Source organism: Thermobia domestica, chromosome 3 (genome assembly GCF_964235325.1).
Source record: "Thermobia domestica chromosome 3, izTheDome1.hap1.1, whole genome shotgun sequence".
Classification (NCBI taxonomy): domain Eukaryota; kingdom Metazoa; phylum Arthropoda; class Insecta; order Zygentoma; family Lepismatidae; genus Thermobia; species Thermobia domestica.
The window spans coordinates 44,186,199-44,204,832 of record NC_137456.1 but is presented as its reverse complement, the minus strand read 5'-3'; the positions used below and the strand labels follow the sequence as shown (position 1 = coordinate 44,204,832).

At 36.1% G+C, this 18,634-nt stretch overlaps 1 protein-coding gene across 2 annotated transcripts in view; it reads left to right on the top strand.

Moving 5' to 3' along the window:
* Positions 1-18,634, top strand: part of LOC145680337 (fatty acid synthase-like) — a 248,780-nt gene that overhangs the window by 109,870 nt on the left and 120,276 nt on the right. For both annotated transcript variants that reach the window (XM_081750725.1, XM_081750724.1), the window contains exons 3-5: positions 1,722-1,874; positions 13,263-13,436; positions 15,291-15,491. In XM_081750725.1, the coding sequence (XP_081606851.1) occupies positions 1,722-1,874; positions 13,263-13,436; positions 15,291-15,491 (528 nt within the window). The remainder of the gene's footprint in view (positions 1-1,721; positions 1,875-13,262; positions 13,437-15,290; positions 15,492-18,634) is intronic.

Genomic DNA, 18,634 nt, shown 5'->3' with positions numbered 1-18,634 from the left:
GGGGAATACTAGATTGAAATATCGATTAGATTGTCGGTTTTAGAAGGTTCCGAGTGCACTAATGTTTAGGATACTTGGGCTGAAATTAAGGATAACATTCCACTTTCATAGGCACCACTCTTCTGATCCTACAATTACTTGTTCTTCTCATTAGATAGCCATATCACTGTAGTCTTCTCTATTGGACCTTGTTAGATATCTCTACTAGGGTTGGGAAAAACAGTTTTTTAAAAATAAAAACTGGAAAACTGAGACCGGAAAACCGACATAGAAAACCGAACCGGCGTTTAAACCAAAACCAGTTTTTGATAGAAAACAGAATCTATTTTATACCGAAACAGGTTTTTTTTTTTATTGAAAACTGGTTTATTGAAAGTTTAAAAAAAAAAAAAAACGGTTTCGGTTTTTGTGGCCGCCAACAATTTTTACAATCTTACTTGCTTTCCTTTCTCTCTTCTTGTTATCTCACACATCCAGCGCAGCATTTTCTTTTCTGTAACATTCAATCTTTTTTCTTGTACTTTTTTTACTGACCATGTTTGTGCACCGTATATCATTGCTGGCATATCCACTGTTTAGTAAACCATTCCTTTATTTTTTTTTCCGTAATTCTGTGGACACAGAATGCCAAATACTTCCTTTCAATTTCGCCGTCGCTCTTGCATTCTGTGTGTCATTTCTGCTTCCAAATCACTATTTATTTATTTATTTATTACTTCATTCAATCGTTCTTGTAGGTTTTCCTTCAACATTTCTCAACTAAATTTTAAGAAAGAAGTTCGTATATTCGCGTTGGAAGAACATAACTTGTCAAATGAAATGTCAGATCTCCCTTTTTGTTCTACAGAGGAATTCAGGGTTATGGTTAGGAATTAGATTTCTGGGCTTTCGGCATCTATGGCATGTTAGCCCATCACACAAATGAGGGATGACGTCCCTCGATGATCATATTATACGGATAATTGAAGAGAAAGAAATTAATAGGGAAGGAAGTTTCCTGGGACCATTATATTAGGTACCATTACGGCATTTGCATGGTGGGAATGAGGAAAACTCAAGAAAACCTCATTCAGAATGGCTGGTCTGAGAAAGCTTTTACACCTTTTCGACCGAGTGTCCCCACCGAGTCTACAGGAATCCAGCCCGTAGTAATAGCTCACACAGCATAATATGTCCACAATGAATCCTTTAGATGTCCCACATGTCCAATACCTGTCCCAGGATGTTCAGATTTTTTCGTAGACTCTTTAAGAACAATGAAAACATTCAGGAATTTCCCTTGGATTTCAACAATATTTGGATGTCCCAAAGTCGCCCTGTAATTATCCCATGGAAAGCCAAGAAATCCCAAAACAAAACCCTTTACCGCGAAATAAACGGATTTCTGGTTTTCTACAGAATGTCACCTGGCAAAAATGGGACGTTCACTGGATATTCCGATATAAAAATTTATCGGGTCTAAAATCTCTTCGACGTCCAAGGAATGTCGTTATACAATGTGGAAACAGGCAAATGGAGTTTAACAGACGAGACACGAAATTAAAAAAAATCTCTATTGACCGTAATTTTATTAGCAAAACTATTCGTTATTGACTATCTTAATTTTGTTTAGTGTTTACCCCTATGTCAACCTTTATTATTATTATTATTATTACTTCCCTAAGTATGAAATAACCTAATATTAAGGAGCTTGTAGTAACAACAATTCAATTTTTTTCCAGGTCTGTTTGGAATGTGCACGAGAATAGGAAAACTAAAGGATCTTTCCAAATTTGATGCTTCATTTTTTGGAATTCATCCGAAGCAAGCTGATAGAATGGATCCTCAACTTCGTATATTACTTGAAGTAACACATGAAGCTATTTTAGATGCCGGTAAGTCTGTAAAACATATGACAATTTTTGTATTTTTATTAACTTCTCACTATAAAGTTCATATAGAAATTTGAGTCTAGTGCTCATTATTTAACGTCTAGTACTAACTTGATCAGATTTTGTACTGCTGTTTTGATACAGATGCCCCAATACTTTCGGTAAAAAAAAATGAAATGTTATAATCTATAGATTTAGACATCCGTCATGGCTATATGGCTAACGTATGCGCCTTTAACGTGCCAGACCAGGGTTCGATTTCCGGTGGGATCCCATGTCGTTCAGATCCTACGGTGTCCATGTTTCATACTGTCTCGGTGCTAAAAGGGTCGTTAAGCTTTAATTCAACTAATAAATTCTTCAGGTTTCAAAACACGAAATCTACAACGGGAAAGCGAGACCCCAATTCTCCATTCCCCCTCATTAAAAGTCGGATCCTGTTACTAAATATAATAACCATTTGGTGAAACCTACGGGAAGTCAATGACACCATTGCCTAGACAGGTAATTCAGCGTCTTTTGCGGCTACGAAAAGAAAGAAAGAAAAAACGATAAAAGTACGTTTGGTGGGAAATGAAATGAATTGAAATTTCTAGTTTATCGTCCCACGATTACCAATACTGAGAGAGGTGAAAATAATGAATGAAATAATGAAATTAAGGCAACTGCGAAGAAACGTTAGAACCCCGAGAAAACACATGCACATTGTGTTGCTCTACTACAAAGATTACATGTCACAAACTTAGATCGAAACTGGGGTTGGTTTACAAAGAACTAAACAACTGACCTGGTTCCTGTTTTTTTAAACACTATCGGCCTTATGCAGGGTCGTTCTGACGCGTGATTAGTGCCATACTAAAGAATTTGATTAACATGTTTCCTGCAGTAGTCAGGCCTTTAGTATGACGCTAATCATACGCCAAAACGACTCTGCATAAGGCGGTCTGTTACAAAGCATAAAAACAAGTAGAAAGTCACGTAACGTTTCGCCTGAGCCCCTGAGGGCATCTTCAGTGCTAAGACTTGCATTCTGTCAATATATTGTGTAGTTATCAGTCATTCACAAAGGTTCATTCCAAACCTTTGGATACAACAGAGGCTAATCAAACCACGTTGTTGTAGATAATGGATGAAAATCCAAAGGAGCTGTCGTAAATGTCGGCTTTAGCGTTGCAGAAGCAGCGATACATGTTAAGAGTTCCCACAAGGACTGCTCAACGATGGGTAAAGCCATATCGGGAAACTAGAGAATCTGCTAGACGTCCAGGAAGTGGGGGGAAACGTGTTACAACACAAGAGCAAGATAATTAGCGCTGTTACATAGCAGAGACCACACACGACCTCCCGGATACTGAGACAGATAGCAAATTTCCCTACTTTCCGATCTACTGCTACAAGACGGCTTAGGACAGCGGGCCTTCACACTCGTCTTGCTGCAAGAAAGAAAGTTCTCTCACAGGATCATGTTAGACTGCGTCTTGAATTTGCAGAGACGAACAGGCATCGGAATTGGAACGATGGGATCTTCACAGATGAATGGGCGTTCGTCTCTGAAAGTTCAGAACCAATTGTCGTGTATAGACCAAGAGGAACCAGGTATGGCCCACGATATACCACAGACTGTGGGCGTGTTTCGGTGTCAGTCTGGGGTTTCTTTACGTCAAAGGGCTTAGGAATACTCCATCAGATCAAGGGACGTCTAACAGGTGAACAGTATGTGCACATTCTTCGGAATGTCATGCTGCCATCTGTTTGGCAGCATTATCCTGATGGTGTGATTCATTTGCAGCATGACAGATCACTTGTACTGTACATATGTCTCGGGAAGTTCGAAATTGGCTGGCGCAGAAGGATGTTGTGAATGTTCTGGATGGCCCCGCGTGGTGCCGACATGAACCGGATCTAGAATGTGTGGGCGGAAGTTAAAAGAATTATGAAGGAACACTGGCCTAATCCGTCACCCACCACAAAAACAGAATCGTGAAATTTAATTTATGATGCCTGGGAGCAAACTGCTGAAAGCGAGCGTTACTTTCGGACTCTCATTGAAGGGATGCCGAGAAGGATCCACGCGGTTATTAATGCCGAGGGACACTGGACATCCTATTAATTGGATAATCAAAACAGCCCTTTTCAGGGCTAACAAATACATTCCAGAAGATTTCTCACTTGATTTTAATGCAGTGGTTTCAATCATTATATAGAAGAAACCATATTTTTAAAACATCAGCTATACGGGAGATTAGAACTCAGAACACCTTGATTTGAAGCTCAGCGCCTTTCCCTACTTCATGGCACCTCCGTCAAGATTCACTGGACGGAAGTTTATTCTACTTACCTGTGTCTGGGAAGAACACATTGGAATAGCGTGAAAGTAACAGACATTACGCAAAACTAAACTATCACGTATCTCTCCTTACTTCTTTCTCAAATCAATAGTAAACATAAGAAACGGTGCACACTGTTCTACTTTACAGTTATTATGCAATACAACGTTTTACAATTTAGGTAATGCTATAATGTTTTTATCGTTTCTTTTCTCTCTTCATCTTCAACGTTTAGATCTATTCCGGACTTTAGAGTAAGTATTACAAGGTAACAAATTATAACAGTCCCACTGTGAAATTGTACGATACAATCGGAAATGTAGGGGATTGTAAATCAAAAGCTTCGAATAAGTTTGATTCGAATCCTGATATGGGATGCTTTTAAGAACGCATTGTGCATCACTTTTTTGAATTTTGTGAGCGATTCGTCTGTTAATTTTGGTTAAATCACATATAATAATAATAATAATAATAATAATAATAATAATAATAATAATAATAATAATAATAATAATAATAATAATAATAATAATAATAATAATAATAATAATAATAATAGGTCTTTTCATTACTAGTATTTGCATGAAACAACTCAATCCTCTTTATTGGTTTTATTCCTCGTTCCTTACAATTTGTTTTTAGTGTTGTTTAGACTCACCTTAATGTAAAGAAATGACGCATATAGGTGATTTAACATATTTTGTGGGAGTAATTTTGTGATTCATTGGCGTTTCGTTGTTTCTTTGCCGCTGGTAGTATAATTTTCAAATCGTAAGTGGGGCCACCGTGGATCGTCGCTGCCTCGCCGAAAATGTTTGGCGAGATGTCGTTACTTGAACATCGGTGGCCCGCGAATGCTTATGGCGTGAGACACTTGTCAACGATTAAACATATTTCCAATGTAATTAATGAATATATATATATAACGAAGTTTATAGTTACAACAGTGCAAAATTATAGTGTACCAATTTTCACCGTTACTAACAAGAACTTACTCCGGTTTGTGTAAAATCTACTGTTCTTACAAGAAGTCTCGATCACAAAACTTTCGATTGGAATTAAATTTAATGGAAATATACAAGTTAACCATCACATTTTGCATCCAATACTACACCCGTTGCCGCGCTCAATGTTCAGTGGAAATATATCGTTAATTGTTGTGATACACTAATATGACATATCGTCGATCTAATGCCAAAACCGCGAATGTGCTAAATTTGACTTTGAGTTATAAGCATTTTAATATTCAACTTACTCCGAAAAATCAGTATATAGACTTAGATACATGTTTTAGGAATTGACGATAACTTCTAATATACCCATATTTCACAAATGGGACTTTGATATTGGAATCTGTGTGCCACAAGTAACATGAAACTGCACTTAGATGAAAATAGTAAAATTGTGTACATTTGTGGTTTTGGCATTGTGATATTATGGTACTTTCTGTCTAACAATTAACTGCACGTTTTCCGTGGGATAATATCTTGGCCCTTACTGCTATCAATGGTATGAAAATAAAATACCACACATTACCCTATATAATTTCGCCCTATATAATACCCTATACCACACATGTTTTCTGATCAGTTAAAACATAATTCCTGGACATTGTAGCGAAAAATGTATTTGTTTTTTCATTCATTGTGCCAAAAACATAAAGAGTGAACGCAATAAAAACGAAACAAAGAAAAAGATTCGATGTAAATTGTTTTGCCTCTCTCGACAAACCACTTAATGTATCGTTTGCTTTACAAGCGCTGCCTTGTGGTGTAATACGTAACAGCGTGGACTTGTGATTGTAGGGTCTTGAGGTCGATACTGACTGAAACTACATGATTTTTTCTTTACTAAAATAGAAGCTTTTGTTTTTTTAAAATATCCAGTCATACGAGAAAAGCAAATTGTGTAGAAAACCAACATTTCACTTTGATGAGCACATTAGCGCGAAGAAATATTTTCATTTCTAACAGTACAGTCCGTGAACAATGAAACAGTGAATAGCGTTTATCGATCTTTCTGTATAAAATATCCAGTGTATTGTCGACGGCAACTAGATCTTAAACCACGTGAACATTTTACTGAGTATTTCAGCTGGTCGAATGATTTTCGATAAGTATCTCGCATATGATAAATAATACACAATAGCAGCAACGTGAGAACAGTAGCCAACAGTTCTGTTCATAAAAACCGAAATTGTTCCAGTAGTGCACGAAAACAGTGATGAGGCTTAATTTCTTTTATTTCATTCTTTATTTGATCATATTAAACACACATATACAGTAATACCATAGAAACAAACTAAACACATAAATACCTATTAACAACAGACATATTATTAACCAACTGTTACAAAACAAGAACAATTACTAAACAAAGATCTATGTATATCACAGAATATTGAATATGTGCAAAATTAACACAAGATGCGGGAATGTATAATTTCAGTTGATGTACAGCAGTGGCGTAGCCAAGGGAGGTGCGAACAGGGTCGAGAACCCGCTTCATCCTCAGAGACCAATTACCTTTAAGACAAAAAATACTTGTTATCGTAAGATTCCAATGTTATAACAACTTCCCCCCATTCAAAGGTATTGGCTATCCTAGTGGTGTTCAGTGTATATCATACGTATACCACATAGATGCTGACCTATATACATTTGCATTTTTCACTCTGAGGTACACTTGCAAACAAAATGAAAAATATATGTTGTTAGTGACTCAATCAAGACAAAACTTTCAAAAAACTTTCAATCCGTCTTCCACTAAAATTTTTTTGAAAATTTCAAAAATAATTTGACCAATTTTCAACCCCAAAATACTTCAAAAAATATTTTCGGACTTTTCTCTTGTTGAGAACACCTCACATCGTTTTTCGTGCAAATCGGTTGAGCCGTTCAAGAAAAAAATAATTTCAATTTTCCTCCCCCCTCATAACACCCATCCAAAAGCGCTTAGGGGACTGAAACTTTTGGAAACTGATTTTCTCATAAATGTTAATCGATACTGTAAATTTGGTGCAGATATGCTTGGGGCCAGTTTTTACATGCTTATTCCGCTAGGCCCTTTTAAGTACTATTTCTTCGCCTGATACTAATCTTATTTGGTGCAACGTGTCTACAGCATATATACAACGTATTTCGCTAGCAGGAATAATACTGAAAGCAACAGGTTTTAATTTTATATTTTAGTTTTCTGATATCTGATAAAAATCCCTCTTTATTATTTGTAATTATATTTTTCGAACAATTCAAATGAGAGAGGATCTTATTTAGATATACACACATACACCGCACAAGTGCGTAAGTTTGAGCAGCGACAAATATATTAAAGAATTTATCATGTGAAATTTCCGTTCGTTATTATTAAAGACTAACAATACCCGTTCTTCGCACGGAGAGAATAAGTTTCATTTTGGGTATAAAGGTCACCAAAACTGTCACCAATGAACTTACGGACCCCAAAAACTATGAATTCGACTCTAGCATCAGTCACTTTTATTTACTTTTACATGTCACTTTCCCCCTTTAGGAGTAACTAATGGTGCTGAATTTGGATTTAAACGGCATCAGAAATGTCACTGTTCATCTCAGCCACCCAAAAACCATGGGTTCGACACTAATATTGGTCATTTTCGATCATATTTTTTTTAGATATTTCCCCTCTTCCCCGCCACCAAGTTACGAGGATGAATTTTGATTTAAACGGCATCGGAAGTGGTACTATTCATTTCAGAGACCCCAAAAACTATGGATTCGACACTAGTATCGGTCATTTTCGATCATATTTATATATCTCCCCGCCCCCAAGTTGCGTGGATGAATTTGGATGTAAATAGAATAGAAAATGTCACTGTTCATCTCAGCGACACCGGAAACTATGGATTTGACACTAATTTCGGCCATTTTCAGTCATTTTTATATATCTCTTCCTATCCAAGTTGCAGGCTTGCATTTGGATTTAAGCGGCATCGGAAGTATTACTGTTCATCACAGCAACCCCAAAAACTGTGAATTCGACACTATTATTGGTCATTTTCGATCATTTGTATATCTCCCCTCTCCCCAGCTCCCTAGGTCACGGCTCTGAATTTGGATTAAAAGGGCTTTAGAAGTGTCACTGTTCATCTCAGCGACACCGGAAACTTTGGATTCGACACTAATATCAGTCATTTTCGATCATTTTTTCTATATATCACCCCCTTCCCCGTCCCTAAATTTTCGACGTTGAATTTGGATTTAAATGGCATCGAAAGTGTCGCTGTTCACCTCAGCAACCACGAAAACTATGGATTTAACACTAATATCGGTCATTTTTGATCATTTTATGTATCTCCCTCCTCTTCCCCTAAGTTACAGTGCTGAATTTGAATTTAAGCTTCATCGGAAATGATACTGTTCATCTCAGCAACTCCGAAAACCGTGAGTTGGACACTAAGATCGGTAAATTTCAATATATATCCACACTTCCTTCCTCCAAGTTGCACTTTCAGAGTGAAATGGTAAAATCCATCTCGGGCCCGCACCTCATCTATGTTTAAAATTTTTATCGACATCAATCTGGTGACTCAAGAGTTGTTAAAATTACAAATATAGGCACTTTCATTTTATATATGTAGATAGATTGTCGCATTAGGAATCAGGTATTTGTTTACATACTAAATTTTGTACATAAAGTTTATATTAAAGTCTGTATTTGAATATTAAATAATAATAATTATATGTCTTAGTGCATGAGTATTAGTGAAATTTGCCTACTGCTCTTTCTTTTAAGAAGTAATTTGGTTGAAATTGACAAAATTTAACCAGATCAAAGAGCACATTAAGAACTCAGTTTCATTCAAGAACCCTATTTGTTGCAACAGAAACGCTTCATGATGGTAGATGTGTATGCAATTGTAAAATTTCTGTAATTAGTGCACAACCAGGAGTAAACGACTAAACGGCACATAAAGGAAATGAGCGTAGACTATTAATTTTTAAGAATAATTACAAATGATATTTTCGAACGCTTCTTTTTTAAATATTCACAATATTGAAATTTCTCATTTTACATTTTTCACGCCTTCGAAAAAAAAACTGTTCCATTACTAGTAAAACTAATCTAATACAAAGATTTTTGTTCAGGGTGTCTACTGATACTGGAAAGACTGGAAAACTTGAATTATACTGGAATTTAATTTTGATACTGGAAATACTGGGAATATACTGGAATTTTGATCCACATAAGGGAAAAATCATAAAACTGGTAATTTGCCAACAATACTTTTGTAATTGTTTTAATAGTCTAACAATTTTGTATCCATTGAGATTGTAATTTTTTCTAAAGCAAGAGTTGTATAAATGTTGTAATTAGACATTTAAAGCAATAGGAGGAGTGGAAGGCTGTGATGGGAGTTGGGAGGCCCTTTAAAAATGTTAAAAATTCATTTGTATTTAAAAAACAAAAAACAAAGCAAACTAAATTTGTTAAAAATGAAGTATTCTTTTAATGGTAAAACAATTACAAACCTGAAATCAAAAGTGTGATTATTCCTAAAGAATTTTAAGAAAATCATTGTATTAGGTACTGGAATTTTGATGATAGTTATACTGAATATACTGGAATTTTGAAAACGAAACTCAGTAGACACCCTGTTGTTTTTTCCCAAATTTTCCGAAAAAAACCGGAAAAAACGGTTTCTTACCAGCCGTTTCAAAATTTCCGGAAATTTTACAACACTAGACTCGACGAACCCCTGAAACCAGTGGCACACTAGTGGCAATCCTTCGGCTCGTTGCTATGTCGGCGAAAGACATTTACCGGAAAGCAGGCCACTGGGTGTTGGTGACGTTTACGACATGGAGTAATTAAACATATCTTTCAGAATTTGCCCATATTAAAACAATTTGTTGGCATAGATAACTTACATTGTAAGAAATTTATAATGTAATTGTTGGGAATTTGTGTTCATGACAGACAAATTGCAAAGAATGGAAACTACCATTCAAATGTAACCCGTGTCCGCATGTGCGTTTGATATGAAGTTTAATTGTAAGGAGTGAGGAATAAAACCAATAAAGAGGATTGTGTTGTTTCATGCAAATAATAGTAATGAAAAGAACTTTCATTATTATTATTATTATTATTATTATTATTATTATTATTATTATTATTATTATTATTATTATTATTATTATTATTATTATTATTATTATTATTACATAATATTTGTCGTTATTCACAATAGAAATTAATACTCAGCGATACTAGTGTTAGTAGAACAGCTTCTCTTTGTGGATAAAAATCGTAATTTGGCATTTATTAAAAACAATATGGCCGGGTCTAGATGTAGAAGAGAGGAGACCTTCAAAGTTACTATTGCTATGTATAAAAATGAAAATTGTGTTCAACATTGATTACGTATAAATCAAGGAAATTTTAAATTTAAAAAAAAAAAAAAAAAACGTAGAGGTTACACCTTTCCAAAAGTAAAATTAATATAATTACTAAAAGATGCATTCATTGAAACACTCAGGGGTTGAAAGTACATCCTCTTATATCCGTTTGAGAGCGTTCGAGTCCAAATTCAAGTAAAGTTAAGACGTGTGAGACCTGGGTTCGATTCCCAGCGGGAGCTAATGTGGTTCGGATCTCACGTTAATCAGCAGGTCCACTTCTCGTATAGCCTCGCTACTGAAAGGGACGTTAAACTCAAAATCAAGTCTGGGGGACGCGGTGGCTCAGTGGTAGAGCGTTCTCCTCCGGTGCTTCAGATTTCTGGTTGGATCCCAGCTTGCGCCGTGTGGACTTTGTGGTGGACAAACACCGTGCTTGTGGGTTTGTCGGGATTCTCCCGTTTCCTCCCACTTTCTTCATTCCACCATTTCACTCATTTCTCATTATTAGCGCCTTCTTTAGCCTAACCGGCATAACCGTGGGACGTTAAACTTAAAGATTACATTTTTTCAAAATCAACTCAAGTCAACTCAAGTAAAGTTAAAAGAATGAGAAGGTTTGCAACTCTTTTGACGTATGCAATTCTACGTTAAAGAAAACTATATATTTGATAATGGAAGCATCGTCATAAATACAGTATCCATTAGAGCAGACCTTTCGAAGAGGGTTTTGTCTCAAGATCAATACACCTATTGAAATAGTCGAAGGTACGTAATGCAGAAATGCTATTTTATCGCGTGTGAACTTGAGCTTTCTGGCATGGGAATTTGCACCCATGTAGTGTGTGTTAATGTAATTCGTGATTTAAAAGTTTTTTAAAAAAGAAAAAAAGAAATTAAGGAGTAAGGCGGATTTGAAACTGCCTCGCAGAACACACGTAATTTACTAACTCACTTCACTACTCACTCCAGGTTCTACTGTTTCTTTTTTCATTTTATCGAAAGTATAGACTAATCTAAATTCGCATTGCTGATTTGGGTTTTCTAACGAGGATTATTATGTTGCAACTTAATTTGCATGTAAAATACTGACTTAATTAGCATTTAAGGACTTTGCAATACTATGTGCATTAAAATTAAAACAAAAATATTGTGAAATGTCGGTTTCAGACTTTACGTCTACCTTGATTCCAAATACCTGTGCTCTCATTTCTTTGTTGGTAGGAGTCGAAAGTTGCTATTGATTTCTATTTTTCGCTTATATCATCTTTATTTCCCACTATTTTTGTATAAAATTTTAAAGAAATATTAGTTACTAACTTCTTTCTCCTATGAACACACAAAGAAGAAATAATACATTACGAAAACAAAGTTATTGCGGAAAATTTGTAAGTTACATTATACGCGCCATTTTTTAAACATAGTGGTACCTAGTTTACTGTTAACCGAAAAAAATTCTCCCAAGCTATACAAGTGTACGATCTCTCCCACCCAAATGAGAAAGTTCGCACAGAGTAGGGGAGATGGCGCATTGACCGCAATAATAGGAGAGATTGCGCATGTGGGATAAATAACAAATTGTGAACGTCATACTAGAGAGAGAGAGAGAGAGAGAGAGTAATTAGAAAATATGCAGCATCTACAGTTTCTTTCTGTAGGTAAATGTTTATTTCAATCTAATTTTGCAAGTTAGGTTATTGTGTATTAAAACTGGTCCGTTATTTTAATTGCACAGCTTGTAATCGTGTTTTAATAGTATCAATATTAAATAATGAATCGTACAACAGAATACAAATGTTCGCTTTACGATTTGTCATGTTTCTAAAGCACATATATTTTCTTCATTATACCAGACTAGCAGCGTTCACCCCGCTTCGCTGCGGTCACCCCGGAACGCAATAAACTTTGTTACTTAGATAATTTTTACTTTTTCGCTTTCAAATTGCAGTAAATGTTAAAATTATAGCGCCTGTCATTTATGTTAACCCGCCGAGTCACATGGTCATGCGGGTTGCATATAAATACGTTTATTTTTACCTATGATGAACTAATAACAAAGGATTTGTACGTATGGACACTTGAATGGTCAATTATCTCAAGACACTGGTAATTAAAAATTAAAGTGATATGATAAAAACCATCTAGGGTCCAAATCCTAATAACCCCCCAAAAATGAAAGAAATTGGTTCAGCCGTATTAGCGTGATGAGTTCACAAAGGATTTGTGCGTTCTCTTTTATATATATAGATAGTTTCTGTAGTATCACCGTCGTGTAGACTCACCTAATCATACGTGTAATCTCACATACCTCACTAGGAGTGATTGCGCGATATATATATATATATATATATATATATATATATATATATATATATATATATATATAATTGTCACTATTAATAACACAATGATTTACCTATACCAATGATTGAGAGTTTGTCATTGTGTACAACGTACCCAACAACACATTGCGCTAACAATCTTGCGTAAATATCAGATATTTTATGCCATTTTTTTTTTAAATTGTGCGCGAACTAACCTCGTTTACTTTATCAGATATTAAATGTGTTAGCTAGGATTTTTTTCAGTTTCTATCGTAAAGGAACATGCAAGTGCTGCAGAAAAGTACAATCAAATATAAGTCTCTATAAAGTATACAGTAACAGTGTAGATTTTTCTTTTTGTAGGTGTAAATCCAACATCTTTGAGGGGCTCAAAGACAGCAGTATTTATTGGTACATCCCACAGTGATTCTATGGATTATTTTACTTCCGATCCAGACGACGTAACTGGATACAGTCTCTCGGGATGTCATCAAGCGATGTACTCTAACAGATTATCCTATGCATTCGGTCTCACAGGTAAAGAAAAAACTTATTTCTAAATAATAATAATTAATTTGCTTTATTCTATAGTTCATATCAGAGGCTAAAACGTGTGACAAACTTGAGGGCGTGTTGTCTATACCAATGAAACAAAGGCTGTGATGAAACATTGTTATGTGGTAAAGGGGTGGGGCTAAGCGGATGTGTAACAGCGCGAGCAAGTGGCAGACTAACTGACGTGAATGTATAAAAAGAGATGGAAACACCGCAACCTACTCATTTGCTTAAAGCGTTTAAAGGGAGCTTAAAGCGTCACCTTTAAACGCCGTCAAGTTTGTCCCACGCTTTAGATTTAGGTGGTTCAATATTCAGCTACAGTATAATATTTCTAGAAGTACTAGATCTACGAGTACTATCTAGAAGAGTAGCGAAGAAAAGATTTAAGAGGCCTCATCCCGGCGAAAGTAAAATATCGCTAATTTTACAGTAATTTTCTGATATCTTCAAATAGATAAAAGGTAATCGAAATGTGGAACAAGAGCATCCTAGACAATATCATTTTACATGAGATAACGTTATCACAATTAACTTGTATGCTTTCGATTTCGAGCCATTTTGAAAATCGGCATTTATTTACGCGTTTATAAACGGCTGAAAACGGAAAGCCACTAGGTGACTTCTGATAACGGTACCTCACGCAAAATAATATTGTTTAGGGCGTTCTTGTTCCATATCTCAATTATCTTTTATCTATTTGAAGATACCACATAATTACTATAAAATTAGCGATATTTTATAATTTCGCCGGGATGAGGCCTCTTAAGGGATATATTGCTTAAAGGAAGTAGAAAGACTAATGATGAAATGGTTGTTAGTGCAGGATATGAATTGAAAATTAACAAGATGTAGAGAACATAAGGCAAGGTTCCGAAAATAATCAGATGAAAATAAATATGGAAAAGATTAAAGCAGCGGTAGATAGATGTCTGAGCAAGGCGTTAAAAAAGGTGGCTATTTTTCAATACCTAGGCAGTATTAACAAGATGTGAAATGCGAACTTTAAATACAAGTAATGGGAAAAATCGTTGGAAATCTTTAAGAAGATTATGACTATGATGAGAAGTATTCAGAAAAGACTCGGAGGAAGAGTATCGCATTGTAAGAAGCAAAAACGTTGCATTACGAGAAGACAAAAAAAAAAAAAAAAAAAAAAAATCTCGAAATTTACTTTAAGATTAGTATAAAACTTGGCATAATAAACCAATGAATTGAGAATAATGTGTTAGAAGAATATAATTGGAAGATATTAAGACGTTGATGGAGAATAAATTATATTCCGAATAACGTGTAGAAGGTATGATAGAAGGAAAAAAGGAAGGTAAAGAATTTTAAATTAATGGATAGTGTTATAAGGTAATTCGTATGTCAAGGCAAAGGAGTTATCTAAGAACTATGTTGTATGTAAACTTAAATTTGTGTCAAGTAGCCTACCAGTAACAGAAGAAAATTATGGTGAATGGATTATTTAAGTGATTTAATCATTTCTGTGCTAAACCTAAGTGTGAGGATCTAAAACTCACATTTTCAGTTCCAAACAATACGTCTGCTAGGTAAAGAAAACATAAGTAGTGCACGTTTCACTATATTTTCATTTAAATAAGTTTCCCTCCCTTTGCTGTCTTTAATCTATTTGCTTTCCAAAGCTTCTTCTTTGAGAAATTTAAACAAAAGTTGCAATTCCATCTTGATTACATCTATTGATTGGTATACTTTCCTTGTTTTAAGCGCTAATACGTAGAATATTTATTTTTTATTTTAACAATATGTGATATATTTCAAACCGAACAATAGAGAATATATATAATTAAACAGGGTTTATTTTATTTATAGGACCAAGCTACACAATTGACACGTATTGTTCGTCCAGTATGTATGCGTTACAACAGGCCATGATGGCCATTCGAACAGGGCAGTGCGAAGCCGCAGTCGTTGGGGCTGCGAATGTTGTTCTCAAGCCAACATATTCACTACAGTTTCAAAAATTAGGAATGACAAGTCCTGATGGGAAGTGTAGATCCTTTGATGCTGCAGGTAAGTTTAACACTCATCCAATCAAAAAGCTTTTACAGTAAAATGATTTCTTTAAAAAGGGAATAATTTACTACATAATTTACGTCTCTAATTAATTAATTAGAGGTGTAAATTCTGTAGTAAATTGTTATTATTTTATTCTTAATAATTATAGAAAGCCATAGTGCTTTTATATAGGGAATCCATAATATAAATAATTAAATAGTTCTTGTACAGAGGTTGTTTTCGATCTATGGTTACGATTTAAAACTCCACTTACCTTAAGATAAATCATGTCACCACCATCGAGAGTGCTCTGTTTGGTGGCTCTGAATCTGGACAATTGCCCAACAGCAAAGTTTCCACTGAATGAGACTAGCACACAGTGTAGTGATGTCAAGCCGCAACCAGTTCTCCTGACAGGCTTTCCATAGCCCTTCAACGGTGTCTCATAGGTCTCCTATGAGACAAGCCTAGTTTTAGGAGGCCGAAGGCGCAAAAGTTCATCGATGATGCTTCAGGGGACTTCATTGGAATGTCTCTGAATGTAATGGCACGAATTCCAACCATTTTTTGGAGGAAGAGGCGGGTTGAGCGAGATGTGTGACTTGACGCCTTGTCTTGATGCACCCACACACGATTCTTGTTCCTCCCATAGAGATGAGGAATGTCATGACTATAAATGAGTGTCAGGATGTTACCCTGATAATATTCCGAATTCACCTTCGTATTTTTGGCTACACGATGTATGGTCAGCCTGCCCTGGTTCGAGTATCCAGCAATGATCATGAAGCCTGTGCCAAAACTTCTCTTGTATTCAGTGAATAATCTTTGAAAGTCCCTTGCATCTGTCGATCGACAAAAAATTGCACGTGGCTTATGACAGTCATCCAGATAACATATTCCTCGTTCAGTGTTACAACAAACTTCCACTTTTCACCGGCCAGGTACCGTTCACATAGCTTTCGACAGTTGGTGCGACGTTCCTGGATGTGTTTTGACAAGAGCTTATGAACACGCCCCTTCCGTCGCTTTACCAAAATCCTCAAATCGCGGTGAATGATGGTGTGCATAGTCTTCAGTGATGTCTATAGCCGGTTCTCGATAATCCTTTGTGTAAGTGGATTCTTCCTGGTAACCAGAGCCCCGATTTCTCGAATTCTAGCTCGTGTGCGGCTAGTGGCAGGCCTGGGGATGGCCTGTTTTTGCCCCACAGGAATCATCCTACGTCTTGCCTTGCCTGCCCCTTTCAACACCCATGAAATGCCATTTTTGGGCACAGTGAATGAACAGTAGTGCCATTTCAGGTTTTGATTGGGAAGGGGGAACAGGGTCTGAAAAAAAAAAAAACGTGATAAATAAAGATTCACGATTCTGTAGGAGTTCACATGGGTGAATTTGACTTTTCGTGACTGATAACCAATTATATGAAAAGGAGATGCTTAGGTTGGCAATGAATATTTACATGTAGTAAACAAACCAAAGTTCTGCATCAGTGAAACGTCCCTGCAAACTTTTCAGTTGTAGCTCGACAGGTAAACCACAACCCAACCTTGGAACACAGCTTCGGGAATCTTGAAGAGATCTTGGTTTTACAGGATAGCTAAGATCCATAGCCAAGAGAATGAAAAAATGAAATGAAATTTTTGAGTTTTACGTCCCACGATTGTGCCGGTTAGGCTAAAGGAGACGGTTATAATGAGAAATTAATGAAATGGGGGAATGAAGAAAGTGGAAGGAAACGGGAGAAGCCCGAGGAAACCCACGCACACGGTGTTTGTCCACCACAAAGTTCACTTGGCGGGAGCAGAGTTTGAACCCGGAACCCCATGCACCAGAGGTGAACGCCGGATCCCCTATAAAATGCATGATAAAATCCCAATATAAAAAGTATCTTTTTAACTTGCTAGAATTTTACATATGTAGCTTAACTCTTTCAGACCCGGGTGGCCAAATTGGCACACACGGGTGTGTCACTTTTCTAATCCGCTCCTGTCTGGATACTAATTAAGATATCAGGATATTTTTTTCTGACCAAATACGGTTGGACCATGGTTTATCATAGTCATTTCTTTTTCTACTGGGTGTCGAATTTCCTTCTCAAATTTTAGCCCAAATCCAAAATTTCGAGAGAGCTCCTTCGTCGCTAAGCGGTTAGCGTACGCGCCTTTGGCGTGGGAGACCCGGGTACGATTCCTGGCGGGAGCTTGTGTGATTCGGATTCCACGTTAATCAGTAGGTCCACGTCTCACATATCCTCGCTGCTGAACGGGACGTTAAACTCATAATCAACGCAACCCAAAATTTTGAGAATTTCCGAATTTCGAATGTTCTTTTTTCCTCTTTTCCTTGCAGTTTCCTTCGTTGCAGAGAGATCTCCTTAATGCTTGTTAGGTAGATACCTCGGATGGATACCTAATTGTTGACATCAATTGGACCGGCCCGCGTGCAGTGTTGCCAACTAGAGAAATTTCCCTATATTTGGGCAAAAAATTGAAATTTTCGAAATTTTTGTTTATAAATCCGTTCCTATACGTTCGAGCGCAAGTCAACTTACGCCAGTCGAACATTGATCCTTACTGAACAAAAGCGGGTACAGATCATTACAATGGGGTAATTAAGGGGCGCACGAAAAATTCTTATTTAGGTTCTAATCCACGATTTTTCTAGATTTTCCCTACTTTTCTGTTTATTGTGATCTATTTTTTGTAATTAGAAGCTTTGTTTTTTTAAATATCGCCATAATAGTTGTAAGGATATATTAGTGATGTATCAATGTTTATTTTAAGATAGTTTGCGTTTGTCTGGTAGCAGTGTTGCCAGCTACAGAAAATTCCCGATTTTAGGGGGAAATTTTTTGGAAAATTCATTTTTTTTTTTTTTGTCTATTATTTCTCTCTTGTTGGCTACATTCGAACAGACATACCACTGTCTGAAAGCCCCGTCCTTATCCTACACAACGCAGCATAAAAATTTCAGTAGGATAATTAGGGGAAGTACAGTTGAGGTTTATAATTAACCTTGTTCTGTAAATGTTACGAAAATGGTGAATTTCTGAGATAGAATGAGATTTTTTTTTTTAATTTGAAGCTTACTTTGGTAGATATCTGCATGATACTTGTAGCATATATTAGTGGGTTACCAAGGTTTATTTTGAGATGGTT